This window comes from Tachyglossus aculeatus, chromosome 21 (genome assembly GCF_015852505.1).
Source record: "Tachyglossus aculeatus isolate mTacAcu1 chromosome 21, mTacAcu1.pri, whole genome shotgun sequence".
NCBI classification, from domain to species: Eukaryota; Metazoa; Chordata; class Mammalia; order Monotremata; family Tachyglossidae; genus Tachyglossus; species Tachyglossus aculeatus.
In genome coordinates, this window is record NC_052086.1 from 38,936,981 (window position 1) to 38,954,472 (window position 17,492).

Sequence of the window (17,492 nt, forward strand, 5' to 3'; positions counted from 1 at the left end):
CAATAAATACGATTAAATGAATGGATGCTATTTATTGAGGGCTTATTCTGTGTACACATGGGAAAGTACACAGGGGAAAGAGCTAAGATCCCCACCCTTAAGGAACACACAGGTAAGGAAGGGGGCGGATAGCTGAACCTTTCATTTTGAACGGAACTCATTAAGCGCTTACTACGTGCCAGCCACTGTACTAAGCACTGGGGTAGATGCAAGCCAACCAGGTTGGACACAAGAGGCTCACAGTTTTAATCTTCATTTGACAGATCCCCCCATCTTACCTCCTTCCCTTCCCCACAGCACCTGTATATATGTATATATGTTTGTACATATTTTTTTACTCTATTTATTTATTTATTTTACTTGTACATATCTGTTCTATTTTATTAGTATGTTTGGTTTTGTTCTCTGTCTCCCCCTTTTAGACTGTGAGCCCACTGCTGGGTAGGGACTGTCTCTATATGTTGCCAATTTGGACTTCCCAAGCGCTTAGTACAGTGCTCTGCACATAGTAAGCGCTCAATAAATACGATTGATGGTGAGATGAGGAAACTGAGGCCCAGAGAAGTTAAGTGACTGGCCCAAGTTCATATAGCAGAGAAGTGGCCAAGCCAGGATTAGAACCCAGGTCCTTCTAACCCAGAACCCAGGCTCTAGCCACTACAGCACACTGCTTCCCTCTCTCTGATCTCTCTGGGGGAACTGACCACGTTGAGAGGCACTTAATTTTTATCCCTCCCTTCCCAATCTAATCTCTGACTTCTGCGGGCAGGGAAGGTGTCTACCAACTCTGTTGTCTTCTAAGTGCTCTGCACATAGTAAGCGCTCAACAGAAACCACTGACTGAATGATTTTAGCGGTGACATTAGAAAACAAAACGATCGGCTGCGAGCATACCACCGGCTTCTGGTTGCAACCAGCAAAGACCATTCCCTCTCCCCTATCTCTTTTGGGAGCTCTTTTTTTTAAAATGGTATTTGTTAAGCACCTATTATGTGTCAGGCATTGTGCTAAGCTCTGGGATAGATACAACCTAATCAGATTGGACACAGTCTACGTCCCACAAGGGGCTCACCATCTTAACTCCCATTTTACGGCTGAAGTAACTGAGGCCCAGAGAAGTGGAAGTGAGTTGCCCAAGGTCGCGCAACAGACAAGTGGCGGAGCAGGATTAGAACCCAGGTCCTGCCTTCCAGTTCCCAGAGAAGTACTCCAAGGAATGCTGAGAAGAGAAACCGCATTACCCAGTTTTCATCTTTTCCTCCTCACCGGGAACCCCCCAAGCCACCCCACCAAACCACACCAGAGCGTTAATTGAGCCTGAATTTCCACACAAGTCTGGGCACGGCCTGAAATCTCTCCCTGCTGCAGGGAAGATTTTCTGCTTGGTTCCTTTTCTTTTTTTTAATGGCACTTATTAAGTAGGAACTATGTGTCAGGCTCTGTTCTAAGCCCTGGGGGGATACAAGGTGATCAGGTTGTCCCATGTGGGGCTCACGGTCTTCATCCCCATTTTCCAGATGAGGTAATTGAGGCCCAGAGAAGTGAAGTGACTTGCCCAAGGCCACACAGCAGACAAGTGGCAGAGCCAGAATTAGAACCCATGTCCTTCTGACCCAGGTCTGTGTTCTATCCACTAGGCCATGATGCTTCCCACCAAGAACGTGTCCCCCGCTCCCGTCTCTTCCTGTTGGCACAGTGATTATAGGTTCTAATCCTGGCTCTGCCACTTGTCTGCTTTGTGTTGTCCACAGCGGACTTGACATGACTGACTCCATTTTGTATATGCTGACAGTAAGCCTCCATTTCTGCAGGCTGAGAGAACAAGTCTGTAAAAGATGCCTTCAAGGCCATCAACAAGTAACACCCATCCGAAGAGAATTTACATCCCTATTACCTATTTATGCAAGGCCATAGGGCACAAGAATTTACATCCCAATTACCTATCTATGCAAGGCGTGGGAACGGAGAACAAAGATAATCTGCAACATCCTGCCGGTCCCAATTCCTGAAATTCCCAAATGCCCCATTCCCATGTTGCTGTAACTCAATAAAAGACACAGTGATATTGGGATCAGGCCTGTTTGTCACTCGTACCTCTCCCGGGAGGTGAACGGGCAGGTAGCCACTTTCCTTCTTTGCTGCTCTATCTGAACTCATGTCTCCGAGTCATTTTTCCTATCTGCATCACCACCCTGGGTTCAAGAACCCTGCGGCAGATTTACACTGATTAGGCAGATTTACACTGATTAACCTACTTTACACCCTACTTGTCGATAACACTTTGTGACCTTGGGCAAATCACTCTGTGCCTCAGTGACCTCATCTGTAAAATGGGGATTGAGGCTGTGAGCCCCACACACGACAGGGACTATGGTCCCATCCGATTTGCTTGTCTCCACCCCAGCGCTTAGTATAGTGCCTGACATATTATTATTACAATTGCGTATTTAGGATTTTTTTTTCTCAAGGACCATCTTTTGTGTATCCTCTCCCGGGGGTCCAGCTGGTCTCCCCGTTTCCATGATTCCGACGGGAGAAGGTGGAATACAGATAAGTCACGGGAAAAGACCAGGATTGGAGCCCCCCGCATTGAGCTACCCTCTCTACAAGTCTGATGAAATCTATCTGAGCTCCAAAGATCCGTCCAGAGAAGGAGCATGGCCCAGGAGAAAAAAACAAGGGCCTGGGGGTCTGAGGACCTGGGTTCTAGTCCCGGCTCCCCTACTTGTCTGCTGTGTGACCTTGGGCAAGTCACTACACTTCTCTGTACCTCAGTTCCCTCATCCGTAAAATGGGGATTGAGACCGTGAACCCCATGTGGGGCAGGGACTGTGTCCAACCTGATCACCTTGTATCTACAGCAGCACTTAGTACAGTAGCTGGCACATAGTAAGCGCTTTGAAGCAGTGTGGCTCAGTGGAAAGAGCCCGGGCTTTGGAGTATATATGTATACTGTATATATGTTTGTACATATTTATTACTCTATTTATTTATTTATTTATTTTACTTGTACATATCTATTCTATTTATTTTATTTTGTTAGTATGTTTGGTTTTGTCTCTATATGTTGCCAACTTGTACTTCCCAAGCGCTTAGTACAGTGCTCTGCACATAGTAAGCACTCAATAAATACGATTGATTGATTGATTGATTGATTGATTGGAGTCAGAGGTCATGGGTTCAAATCCTGGCTCCCCCAATTGTCAGCTGTGTGACTTTGGGCAAGTCGCTTCAATTCTCTGTGCCTCAGTTACCTCAACTGTAAAATGGGGATTAAGACAGTGAGCCCCCGTGGGACAACCTGATCACCTTGTAACCTCCCCAGTGCTTTGAACAGTGCTTTGCACATAGTAAGCGCTTAATAAATGCCATCCTTATTATTATTATTAACAAGTAGTATAAAAAAATGAAGAAGGGGTGATCCACTGAGTCAGCCACCTCTCCCAGGTATAGGCTGGATTTCAACATCATCATCATCAATCGTATTTATTGAGTGCTTACTATGTGCAGGGCACTGTACTAAGCGCTTGGGAAGTACAAATTGGCAACATATAGAGACAGTCCCTACCCAACAGTGGGCTCACAGTCTAAAAGGGGGAGACAGAGAACAAAACCAAACATACTAACAAAATAAAATAAATAGAATAGATATGTACAAATAAATTAAATAAATAAATAAATAGAGAAAAAAAATATGTACCAACATATATCCATATATACAGGTGCTGTGGGGAAGGGAAGGAGGTAAGATGGGGGGGATGGAGAGGGGGATGAGGGGGAGAGGAAGGAAGGGGCTAACAGGGGCATCTGGAGTGGAAGCCCTTTTCTTTTTGAAAATAAATAGCTGGAAGACATATGGTTCGCAATACCTAGGTGGGCTGAGGTCAAAAAACAGGGCCTTGGTTTTCCAATTAGGGGAATTTGGGGATCAGCAACATTAACCCGACGCCTGCATTTCTGAAAAGGACTGGGTTTAAATCCAATTTCCTCATTCTCCAGGCTTCGGTCTCTTTCCATGCAGTGACTCTGCAGTCCTAGCCTTGTTAACCAGTACAGTAACATTTCCATGACAACACACGGCAACCCAGAAGAAAGGAGGTTTCCGATGGGAGCAGTGTGGAAAGGAGGAAAACAAGATGAAGAAGGTAGCTGGGAACACATACGCTGAGTCTGCCAGAATATATATTCGTATAGACATATATATATATATATTCTGGCAGACTCAGTGTATGCGTTCCCGTATATCATCATCATCATCAATTGTATTTATTGAGCACTTACTGTGTGCAGAGCACTGTACTAAGCGCTTGGGAAGTACAAATTGGCAACATATAGAGACAGTCCCTACCCAACAGTGGGCTCACAGTCTAAAAGGGGGAGACAAAACCAAACATACTAACAAAATAAAATAAATAGAATAGATATGTACAAGCAAAATAAATAAATAAATAAATAAATAAATAAATAGAGTAATAAATATGTACAAACATATATACAGGTATATATATAGGCAGACATCATGAAAACATGAGCAAATATTCCCAGCAGCGAAGAACGGTCTATTCCGAATGACACTGCGTCGCCCTCCCAACTAGGCCCTTCAGCTCCATGACACCATCTTTTAACATGCGCACTGTACATATTAAAGAAATTTTGGCCAATAAATTTAATAAATTTTGGCGGGGGAAGGAGAAGCAGCATGGCTCAGTGGAAAAAGCCCGGGCTTTGGAGTCAGAGATCATAGGTTCGAATCCCAGCTCCGCCACATGCCTGCTGTGTGACCTTGGGTAAGTCACTTAACTTCTCTTGAGCCTCAGTTACCGCATCTGTAAAATGGGGATGAAGACTGTGAGCCCCACACGGGACAACCGCATTACCTTGTTTCCCCTCCCCAGCGCTTAGAACAGTGCTTTGCACAGAGTAAGCGCTTAACAAATGCCATTATTATTATTATAACTCATCTGTGTAAATAGCCAAAGGCAGTTCAGTTCCAGAAGGCAGCCCACCACACGTTTCAGACTTTACCGTAACGGCTCATGGTTCGGCTTTCATAATTCCACCCACCGGCTTAGTTTGGCTCCTTGTGACTCACCCGGCTGAGCTGATCCAGGAGTCTTTGGTTTTGTTCCGAGAGTTCTTGGACGGCCCGCGTTTTTTCTCGATCGGCTTCCCGGAGGTGAATCTGCTGCTTCTCCAGTTCGTCCTGTAACTGCTTCACGTCGCTTTCCAGCTCCGACACTCTACCTTCCCATTCGCCTTCCCGGTTTTCGTAACGTCGCCTCAACTCGTGTTTCTCCTGTTCGAGGTGCTAGGAGAAAGGAGAGGCGGATTAAAAAAACCCGGACCGCCAACAGGGCTGCACAAAATAATAATAATAATAATAATAATAATAATAAATAATGATGATGTTTGTTAAGCGCTTACTATGTGTCAAGCACTGTTCTGAGCACTGGAATAGATACAAGGTCCTCAGGTTGTCCCACATGGGGCTCACAGTCTTAATCCCCATTTTACAGACGAGGTAACTGAGGCACAGAGAAGTTAAGTGACTTGCCCAGTCACACAGCTGATAAGTGGCGGAGCCGGGATTAGAACCCATGACCTAGACGTCTAGACTGTGAGCCCACTGTTGGGTCGGGACCGTCTCTATATGTTGCCAACTTGTACTTTCCAAGCGCTTAGTACAGTGCTCTGCACACAGTAAGCGCTCAATAAATATGATTGATTGATTGATTGACCTCTAACTTCCAAGCCCTGGCTCTTTCCATTAAGCCCCTGCTGCTTCAATCTGATTGAATCTTCGATCATCATCTTCAATCTTCACCTGATTCAATCCATGGTATAATAATATTAATAATAATCATCATAGTACTTGCTAAGCACTTACTATGTGCCAAACACTGCTCTAAGCGCTGGGGTAGATACAAGTTAATGAGGACGGACACAGTCCCTGTCCCACATGGGGCTCACGCTCTTCATCCCCATTTTACAGATGAGGGAACTGAGGTCCAGAGAAGTGAAGGGACTCGCCCAAGGTCACACAGCAGACACGTGGAGGAGCCGTGAATAGGTCCTTCTAACTCCCAGGCCCATTAAGCCACGCGGTTTATGGTACGATGATATGGTAAGCGCTTAGTACAGTGCTCTGCACACAGTAAGCGCTCAATAAATACAATGGAATGAGTATTATTTATGGTATTTATTGGGCAGAGCAGAATATGATGGAGTTGGTAAGACATGATCCCTGCCCTTTAAAAGCTTACATTCTCCAGGGACTTTATTCTTCCAATTTTATCGTATCTCTTTCAGTCCTCTAACTGGAAGTAGCGGGGACCAGTTTCTAATTCATTCAATCGTATTTATTGAGCGCTTACTGTGTGCAGAGCACTGTACTAGGCGCTTGGGAAGTACAAGTTGGCAACATACAGAGACGGTCCCTACCCAACAACGGGCTCACAGTCTAGAAGGGGATCTAATCTAATGTCCTGTTGCAAAACACTGTTACAGTTTGGAGTTTATAGCACTGAGAAAAAATTAGGCGGCTCCATTCCAAATGTATTTGCAGAAATGATTGATTTCATCTAACATTCCATGATTCTTTGCAGTGGTTGTCGTGCCATGTTAACGTCTCAATTGTAAACTAAGTAAATCAATAAATCGAGCACTTACTGTGTGCAGAGCACTGTACTAAGTGCTTGGGAAGTACAAGTTAGCAACGCATAGAGACAGTCCCTACCCAACAGTGGGCTCACAGTCTAGAAGGGGGAGACAGAGAACAAAACCAAACATACAAACAAAATAAAATAAATAGAATAGATATGTACAAGTAAAATAAATAGAGTAATAATAGAGTAATAATAAATACATAGAGTAATAGTGTTACTATTACTAAATTAATTAATTTTAATAAATGTGTTAACCATTTAGGACCATTCAAGATCAGGAATTCTTCGAAAGTGTATATTGATCTTGGTGGCAACATTATCAAATTGCTATCCCACATACCCACTCTTTCACACGTTAACTCAAATTCCGCAGGGAATTTGAGATCCACTGTCTACCTTGTGCCTCTGGTTGGGGCATTTACAGAACAAGGCTTTATCAATCAATCAATCAATCAATCAATCGTATTTATTGAGCGCTTACTATGTGCAGAGCACTGTACTAAGCGCTCGGGAAGCACAAATTGGCAACATATAGAGACAGTCCCTACCCAACAGTGGGCTCACAGTCTAAAAGGGGGAGACACAGAACAAAACCAAACATACTAACAAAATATACTGCAGGATCTGATACCTCCCACCTCTGCTACTTGTTTGCTGTGTGACCTGGGGCGAATCACTTCACTTCTCCGTGCCTCAGTTCCCTCATCTGCAAAATGGAGATTCGATAACCGGTGACCCCCCCACCCCTGATGTGGGACTTGATTATTTTGTATCTACTCCAGCACTAAGTACAGTGCTTGGCACACAGTAAGTGCTTAACAGATACCCGTAATTATCAATATTATTATTAACTTATCTTTTCCTGAGTCGGAAACAGAACATAACAGCCTGCCACTTAACTTGAATCCTGGGCCCAATACACAGTTATAATAAAGACTTTCCGCTCACCGGCAGTTTGGCTTTCAAGCTTCTACTCAGATGTCACAATCGATCCATCGATCAGCGCTACTTACTAAAGAGTTACTACATGCAGAGCACTGAACTAAGCATTTGGCACTGAGTTCGTAGACACATTCCCTGACTTTAAGGGGCTTATAGTCTAAACAGGGGAAGACAGACAATAAAATAAATGGATATGCATTACAATTATAGATTAAAATTAAAATTATGGATATGGGAAGTGGGTTGAGGGTGGGATGAATATTGAGTGTTTAAAGGGTATAGAGTAAGTAGGGGAAAGGAGGGCTTAGCTGAGGGAGGCCTCTTGGAGGTGATTTGATTTTTTGGTAAGGCTATGAAGGAGGAGAGAGTGGTAGTCTGTCATATAAGAAGAGGGAGGGAGTTCCAAGCCAGTAGGAGGATGAGGGCAAGAGGTTGATGGCGAGATAGATGAGATAAAAATACGGTGAGTAGGTTGGAAGAGGAGCGGAGTGTGCAGGCTGAGCTGTAGTAGGAGGTAAGAAAAGGAGACCTGCTTGAGCGCTTTAAAGCCGACGGTAAGGAGTTTCTGTTTGACGCGGAGGTGGACGGGCAACCCCTGAAAGGTTCTTGAGAAGTTGCAGGGAGGTGAGGACTGAATTATTTTTAGAAAAGTGATCTAGGCAGCAGAGAGAAGGAGACACTGGAGCGGCGAAGACATAAGAGGCAGGGAGGTCGCTGAGGAGGCTGATGCATTTGTCAAGGCGGGATGTGGTAAGTGCTTAGTTCATCTTGGTTGCGGTTTGGATGCAGAGGAAAGAGGGTGGATTTCAGAGATTTGGTGACAGATTGGATCTGTGGGTTTTCTTCCCACTTCCGAGGCAGATTTCTACACCACTTGGGTACTCACAACCACTCAAATTACTTCTGTACATAAATCAACTCACCCTACAATTTAAGCACTAACAAGTATATCCCCTTCTTCTCTCTCAAGGTTTGCTTCCCCTGCTGTTTTGTAAGCTCCTTGAAAGCAGGAACCATGTCTACTAATTCTACTGCATTCTCCCATTTCTTACCAGCGCTCTGCACACAACAGATAGTAACAATAGTAATATTTGTTAAGCGCTTACTATGCGTCAAGCACTGTACGAAGCCCTGAGGTAGCTACGAAATAATCAGGTTCCATATGGGGATCACAGTCTAATTAGGAGGGAGAACGGGTATTGAATCCTCATTCTGGAAGTGAGGCACAAGAAGTTAAGGGATTTGCCCAAGGTCACATTGCAGACAAGCGGCAGAGGCTGGATTAGAACCCAGGTCATCTTACTCCCAGGCCCTTCCCACTAAGCCACGCTGCTTCTCCAGTAATAATAATAATAATAATAATGGCATTGATTAAGCGCTTACTATGTGCAAAGCACTGTTCTAAGCACTGGGGAGGTTACAAGGCGATCAGGTTGTCCCACTGGGGGCTCACAGTCAAACCCCATTTTACAGATGAGGTAACTGAGGCACAGACAAGTGAAGTGACTTGCCCAAGGACTACTGATGCTAGCCCCAGTAAGTGCTCTTCTAACCCTCCGTGACTAAGGCCAAAAAAATCCTGAAGCCAACCAGACCCTGAGTTTTAGCAGACAAAAGTCCCTGAGAAATCAATCATCATCATCATCAATCATATTTATTGAGCGCTTACTGTGTGCAGAGCACTGTACTAAGCGCTTGGGAAGTACAAGTTGGCATGGTATTTACTGACAGCTTACTGTGTGCAGAGCAGAGTGCTACCTGCTTTGGTGAGTTCCCTGCCCACAGGGGAAACCGACATGAATAGAAATAATTTATAATAGATCACAGATCCGTATGTAATTTTGGGGGGCTGAGGGACAGGTGAGTCTCAATTCATTCATTCAATCGTATTTATTGAGCGCTCACTGTGCGCAGAGCACTGTACTAAGCACTTGGGAAGGACAAGTTGGCGACATATAGAGACGGTCCCTATCAATCAATCAATCGTATTTATTGAGCGCTTACTATGTGCAGAGCACTGTACTAAGCGCTTGGGAAGTACAAATTGGCAACACACAGAGACAGTCCCTACCCAACAGTGGGCTCACAGTCTAAAAGGGGGAGACAGAGAACAGAACCAAACATACCAACAAAATAAAATAAATAGGATAGAAATGTACAAGTAAAATAAATAAATAAATAAACAGAGTAATAAATATGTACAACCATATATACATATATACAGGTGCTGTAGGGAAGGGAAGGAGGTAAGATGGGGGGATGGAGAGGGGGACGAGGGGGACAGCAGGGAAGGGGCTCAGTCTGGGAAGGCCTCCTGGAGGAGGTGAGCTCTCAGCAGGGCCTTGAAGGGAGGAAGAGAGCGAGCTTGGCGGGTGGGCAGAGGGATTGGGGGCATTCCAGGCCCGGGGGATGACGTGGGCCGGGGGCTGACGGCGGGACAGGCGAGAACGAGGTACAGTGAGGAGATTAGCGGTGGAGGAGCGGAGGGTGCGGGCTGGGCTGGACAAGGACAGAAGGGAGATGAGGTAGGAGGGGGCCAGGGGATGGACAGCCTGGAAGCCCAGGGTGAGGAGTTTCTGCCTGATGCGCAGATTGATTGGTAGCCACTGGAGATTTTTGAGGAGGGGAGTAATATGCCCAGAGCGTTTCTGGACAAAGATAATCCGGGCAGCAGCATGAAGTATGGATTGAAGTGGCGAGAGACACGAGGATGGGAGATCAGAGAGAAGGCTGGTGCAGTAGTCCAGACGGGATAGTCCCTACCCAACAAGGGGCTCACAGTCTAGAAGGGGGAGACAGACTTCAAAACAAAACATGTGGACAGGTGTCAAGTCATCAGAATAGATAGAATTAAAGCTAAATGCACATCATTAACAAAATAAATAGAATAATAAATATGTACAAGTAAAATAGAGTGATAAATTTGTACAAATATATATAAGATGCTGTGGGGAGGGGAAGGAGGTAGGGTGGGGGGGATGGGGAGGAGGAGAGGAAAAAGGGGGCTCAGTGTGGGAAGGCCTCTTGGAGGAGGTGAGCTCTCAGTAATAATAATAATAATGATGGAATTTATTAAACGCTTACTATGTGCAAAGCACTGTTCTAAGCGCTGGGGGGGATACAAGGTGATCAGGATGTCCGGGGGGGGGCTCACACTCTTACTCCCTATTTTACAGATGAGGTAACCAAGGCTCAGAAAAGTTAAGTGACTTGCCCAAGGTCACACAGCAGACATGTGGCGAAGCCTGGATTTGAACCCATGACCTCTGACTCCAAAGCCTGGGCTCTTTCCAGTGGCTACCAATCAATCTGCGCATCAGGCAGAAACTCCTCACCCTGGGCTTCCAGGCTGTCCATCCCCTCGCCCCCTCCTACCTCCCCTCCCTTCTGTCCTTGTCCAGCCTAGCCCGCACCCTCCGCTCCTCCGCCGCTCATCTCCTCACCGTTAGGCCTCGTTCTCGCCTGTCCCGCCATCGACCCCCGGCCCACGTCCTCCCCCGGGCCCGGAATGCCCTCCCTCTGCCCATCCGCCAAGCTAGCTCTCTTCCTCCCTTCAAGGCCCTACTGAGAGCTCACCTCCTCCAGGAGGCCTTCCCACACTGAGCCCCTTCCTTCCTCTCCCCCTCGTCCCCCTCTTCATCCCCCCCATCTTACCTCCTTCCCTTCCCCACAGCACCTGTATATATGTTTGTACATATTTATTACTCTATTTATTTATTTTACTTGTACATATCTATTCTATTTATTTTATTTGTTACTATGTTTGGTTTTGTTCTCTGTCTCCCCCTTCTAGACTGTGAGCCCACTGTTGGGTAGGGACTGTCTCTAGATGTTGCCAACTTGGACTTCCCAAGCTCTTAGTCCAGTGCCCTGCACACAGTAAGCGCTCAATAAATACGATTGATTGATTGATTGATGTGCGGAGGGAGGGCATTCCGGGCTGGGGGAGGACGTGGGCCGGGGGTCGACGGCGGGACGGGAGAGAACGAGGCCCGGTGAGGAGGTGAGCGGCGGCAGAGGAGCGGAGGGTGCGGGCTGCGATGGAGAAGGAGAGAAGGGAGGTGAGGTAGGAGGGGGCGAGGGGATGGACAGCCTGGAAGCCGAGGATGAGGAGTTTCTGCCTGATGCCTAGGTTGACAGGCAGCCACTGAAGATTTTTGAGGACTGCCCAATTTTTTTTTTTTTTTAATGGCATTTATTAAGCGCTTACTATGTGCAAAGCACTGTTCTAAGCGCTGGAAGGTGATACAAGGTGATCAGGTTGTCCCACGTGGGGCTCACAGTCTTCATCCCCATTTTACAGATGAGGTCACTGAGGCCCGGAGAAGTGAAGTGACTTGCCCAAAGTCACACAGCTGACAACTGGCAGAGCTGGGATATGAACCCATGACCTCTGACTCCAAAGGCCGGGCTCTTTCCATTGAGCCACGCTGCTCAGTTACAATTCCCCAAAGGTCACAGATCCAAGTGCACAGATGAGGCAGAAGGGAAAGGGAGTCAGGGAAAAGGCTTAATCAGGGAAGGCCTCTTGGAGGAGACGTGACCTTAATAAGCCTTTGACGGTGGGGAGGGTGGTGGCTCAGTGGAAAGTGCCAGGGCTTTGGAGTCCGAGGTCAGGGGTTCAAATCCCGGCTCTGCCAATTGCCAGCTGCGTGCCTATGGGCAAGTCGCTTCACTCCTCTGGACCTCAGTTCTCTCATCTGGAAAATGGGGGGGAGGACTGGGAGCCCCCCGTGGGACAACCTGATCACCCTGTAACCTTCCCAGCGCTTAGAACAGTGCTTTGCACATAGTAAGTGCTAAATAAATGCCATTATTATTATTATTCTCTGGGCCTCAGTTCCCTCATCTGTAAAATGGGGATGAAGACTGGGAGCGCCCCCCCCGAGACAATGTGATCACCTTGTAACCTCCCCAGCGCTTAGAACAGTGCTTTGCACATAGTAAGTGCTTAATAAATGCCATTATTATTATTATTATTATTCTCTGGGCCTCAATTCCTTCATCTGTAAAATGGGGATGAAGACTGGGAGCCCCCCTGGGACAACCTGAGCACCTTGTAACCTCCCCAGCGCTTAGCACAGTGCTTTGCACATAGTAAGCACTTAATAAATGCCATTATTATCATTATTCTCTGGGCCTCAGTTCCCTCATCTGTAAAATGGGGATGAAGATTGGGAGCCCCCTGTGGGACAACCTGATCACCTTGTAACCTCCCCAGCGCTTAGAACAGTGCTTTGCACATAGTAAGCGCTTAATAAATGCCATTATTATTATTATTATTATTATTCTCTGGGCCTCAGTTCTCTCATCTGTAAAATGGGGATGAAGACTGGGAGCCCCCCGTGGGACAACCTGATCACCTTGTAACTCCCCAGCGCTTAGAACAGTGCTTTGCACATAGTAAGCGCTTAATAAATGCCATTATTATTATTATTATTATTATTGTTCTCTAGGCCTCAGTTCCCTCATCTGTAAAATGGGGATGAAGACTGGGAGCCCCCTGTGGGACAACCTGATCACCTTGTAACCTCCCCAGCGCTTAGAACAGTGCTTTGCACATAGTAAGCGCTTAATAAATGCCATTATAATTATTATTCTCCGGGCCTCAGTTCTCTCATCTGTAAATAGGGATGAAGACTGGGAGCCCCCCGTGGGACAACCTGATCACCTTGTAACCTCCCCAGCGCTTAGAACAGTGCTTTGCACACAGTAAGCACTTAATAAATGCCATTATTATTATTATTCTCTGGGCCTCAGTTCCCTCATCTGTAAAATGGGGATGAAGACTGGGAGCCCCCCCGGGACAACCTGATCACCTTGTAACCCTCCCAGTGCACACAGTAAGCACTTAATAAATGCTATCATTATTACTATTATTATATGGACAGGAGCGCACACAGTAAGCGCTTAGTAAATGCTATCATTATTATTATTATTATATGGACAGGAGCGCACACAGTAAACGCTTAATAAATGCTATCATTATTATTATTATTATATGGACAGGAGCGCACACAGTAAGCGCTTAGTAAATGCTATCATTATTATTATTATTATATGGACAGGAGCGCACACAGTAAGCGCTTAGTAAATGCTATCATTATTATTATTATTATATGGACAGGAGCACACATAGTAAGCGCTTAATAAATGCTATCATTATTATTATTATATGGACAGGGAGGGAGTTCCAGACTAGGTGGAGGGCGTGGGAAAGGGGGTAAACAGTGAGATAGACGAGGTTGGAGCACAGCACTGCGCTAAGCATCAGGGAGAGGACAATCCCACAAAGTTGGTGGGGACGTTCCCTGCCCACAACAGGTTTACAGTCTAGAGGTGCTTAGTACAGTGGTCTGCACACACTGTAGTAACAATAATAATAATAAAATGCCATTTATCAAGCGCTTACTATGTGCAAAGCACTGTTCTAAGCGCCGGGGAGGTTACAAGGCCATCAGGTTGTCCCACAGGGGGCTCACAGTCTTCCTCCCCATTTTACAGACGAAGGAACTGAGGCACAGAGAAGTCAAGCGACCTGCCCGAAGTCCCACAGCTGCCTCGTGGCGGAGCCGGGATTTGAACCCATGACTTCTGACTCCAAAGCCCGGGCTTTTGCCACTGAGCCACGATGAGGGTGAAGGGTTGGCGGAGAGACGGGCGACATCGAGGTACACTGACTAGGTTGGCGTTAGCGGAGCAAAGTACGCGGGCTGGTTTGGAGAAGGAAATCAGAGAGGTGAGGTAAGAGGGGACAAAGAGGGAAGCAGCGTGGCTCAGTGGAAAGAGCCCGGGCTTTGGAGGCAGAGGTCGTGGGTTCAAATCCCGGCTCCGCCACTTGTCAGCTGGGTGACTCTGGGCAAGTCACTTCACTTCTCTCAGCCTCAGTTCCCTCATCTGGAAAATGGGGATTAAGACTGTGAGACCCAAGTGGGACAACCTGATCACCTTGTAACCTCCCCAGCGCTTCGAACAGTGCTTTGCACATAGTAGGCGCTTAATAAATGCCATTAAAAAAAAAAGAAGATGATTGAGTGCTTTGATGCCAATGGTAAGGAATTATCCATCCACGGCATTTTAGCGTGGCTCAGTGGAAAGGAACTCGGGCTTTGGAGTCAGAGGTCATGGGTTCAAATCCCGACTCCACTACTTGTCAGCTGGGTGACTTTGGGCAAGTCACTTCACTTCTCTGGGCCTCAGTTCCCTCACCTGTAAAATGGGGATTAAGACTGTGAGCCCCCCGTGGGACAACCTGATCACCTTGTAACCTCCCCAGCGCTTAGAACAGTGCTTTGCACATAGTAAGCGCTTAATAAATGCCACTAAAAAAAAAAGAAGAAGATTGAGTGCTTTGACGCCAATGGTAAGGAATTATCCATCCACGGCATTTTAGCGTGGCTCAGTGGAAAGGAGCTCGGGCTTTGGAGTCGGAGGTTGTGGGTTCAAATCCCGGCTCCGCCACTTGTCAGCTGGGTGACTCTGGGCAAGTCACTTCACTTCTCTGGGCCTCAGTTCTCTCATCTGGAAAATGGGGATTAAGACCGTGAGCCCCAAGTGGGACAACCTGATCACCTTGTAAACTCCCCAGCGCTTCGAACAGTGCTTTGCACATAGTAAGCGCTTAATAAATGCCATTAAAAAAATAAAAGAAGAAGATTGAGTGCTTTGACGCCAATGGTAAGGAATTATCCATCCACGGCATTTTAGCGTGGCTCAGTGGAAAAGAGCTCGGGCTTTGGAGTCAGAGGTCGTGGGTTCAAATCCTGGCTCTGCCAATTGTCAGCTGTGTGACTTTGGGCAAGTCACTTCTCTGTGCCTCAGTTCCCTCATCTGGAAAATGGGGATTAAGACTGTGAGCCCCAAGTGGGACAACCTGATCACCTTGTAAACTCCCCAGCGCTTAGAACAGTGCTTTGTACATAGTAAGCGCTTAATAAATGCCATTAAAAAAAAAAAGAAGAAGATTGAGTGCTTTGACTCCAATGGTAAGGAATGATCCATCCACGGCATTTTAGCGTGGCTCAGTGGAAAAGAGCTCGGGCTTTGGAGTCAGAGGTCGTGGGTTCAAATCCCGGCTCCGCCACTTGTCAGCTGGGTGACTCTGAGCAAGTCACTTCACTTCTCTCGGCCTCAGTTCCCTCATCTGGAAAATGGGGATTAAGACTGTGAGCCCCAAGTGGGACAACCTGATCACCTTGTAAACTCCCCAGCGCTTAGAACAGTGCTTTGTACATAGTAAGCGCTTAATAAATGCCATTAAAAAAAAAAAAGAAGAAGATTGAGTGCTTTGACTCCAATGGTAAGGAATGATCCATCCACGGCATTTTAGCGTGGCTCAGTGGAAAAGAGCTCGGGCTTTGGAGTCAGAGGTCATGGGTTCAAATCCCAGCTCCGCCACTTGTCAGCTGGGTGACTCTGGGTAAGTCACTTCACTTCTCTGGGCCTCAGTTCCCTCATCTGTAAAATGGGGATTAAGACTGTGAGCCCCAAGTGGGACAACCTGATCACCTTGTAAACTCCCCAGCACTTCAAACAGCGCTTTGCATACAGTAAGCGCTTAATAAATGCCATTAAATAAAAAAGAAGAAGATTGAGTGCTTTGACGCCAATGGTAAAGAATTATCCATCCACAGCATTTTAGCGTGGCTCAGTGGAAAAGAGCTCGGGCTCTGGAGTCAGAGGTCATGGGTTCAAATCCCAGCTCCGCCACTTGTCAGCTGTGTGACTTTGGGCAAGTCACTTCACTTCCCTGGGCCTCAGTTACCTCCCCTGTAAAATGGGGATTAAGACTGTGAGCCCCCCGTGGGACAACCTGATCACCTTGTAACCTCCCCAGTGCTTCGAACAGTGCTTTGCACACAGTAAGCGCTTAATAAATGCCATTAAAAAAAAGAAAAAGATTGAGTGCTTTGACGCCAATGGCAAGGAATTATCCATCCATGGCATTTTAGCGTGGCTCAGTGGAAAAGAGCTCGGGCTTTGGAGTCAGAGGTCATGGGTTCAAATCCCAGCTGCGCCACTTGTCAGCTGTGTGACTTTGGGCAAGTCACTTCACTTCTCTGGGCCTCAGTTACCTCACCTGTAAAATGGGGATTAAGACTGTGAGCCCCCCGTGGGACAACCTGATCAGCTTGTAACCTCCCCAGCGCTTAGAACAGTGCTTTGCACATAGTAAGCGCTTAATAAATGTCATCATTATTATTATTATTATTATTATTATTTTGAGTAAGTGCTTACCCTGTGCAGAGCACTGGATTCTCCAAGAGCCTAATACAATCGGGTTAATCCCTCCCCTCAAGGACTCTACAATCCGGTGGTCCACTAATTCTGCTGTACTCTCCCAACACTTAGTACAGTGCTCAGCACACAGTATGTGCTCAATAAGTACTAGTGATGGAAAACTGGACCTCTAAAACTAGGGGCAAGCAGAGTAACCTTGAATTTCTTTTAAGTGCGGAGAAAGGGCAGGTCTGATGGTCAAAATATTAATTGGCAGTAATTGGAAGAAAATGTTTCCACAAAATCCAACGGCGCCCAGGTGACTGAGCGCTTTGGTGGTTCGGATTAATAATAATAATAATGATGATGATGATCATTAATGATGATTAATGATCATTAATAATGATGATGGCATTTATTAAGCACTTACTATGTGCAAAGCACTGTTATAGGCGCTGGGGAGGTTACAAGGTGATCAGGTTGTCCCACGGGGGGCTCACAGTCTTCTTCCCCTTTTTACAGATAACTGAGGCACAGAGAATAATAATAATAATAATAATGATGGCATTTGTTAAGCGCTTACTACGTGCAAAGCACTGTTCTAAATGCTGGGGAGGTTACAAGGTGATCAGATTGTCCCACGGGGGGCTCACAGTTTTAATCCCC

At 46.3% G+C, this 17,492-nt stretch overlaps 1 protein-coding gene across 1 annotated transcript in view; it reads right to left on the reverse strand.

Annotated features, from left to right (window-relative positions):
* The window catches only part of BICDL1 (BICD family like cargo adaptor 1), a 131,098-nt gene that overhangs the window by 86,377 nt on the left and 27,229 nt on the right, over nucleotides 1-17,492 (reverse strand). Inside the window, exon 3 of the mRNA XM_038762753.1 lies at nucleotides 5,093-5,308. Coding sequence (XP_038618681.1) covers nucleotides 5,093-5,308 — 216 coding nt within the window. The remainder of the gene's footprint in view (nucleotides 1-5,092; nucleotides 5,309-17,492) is intronic.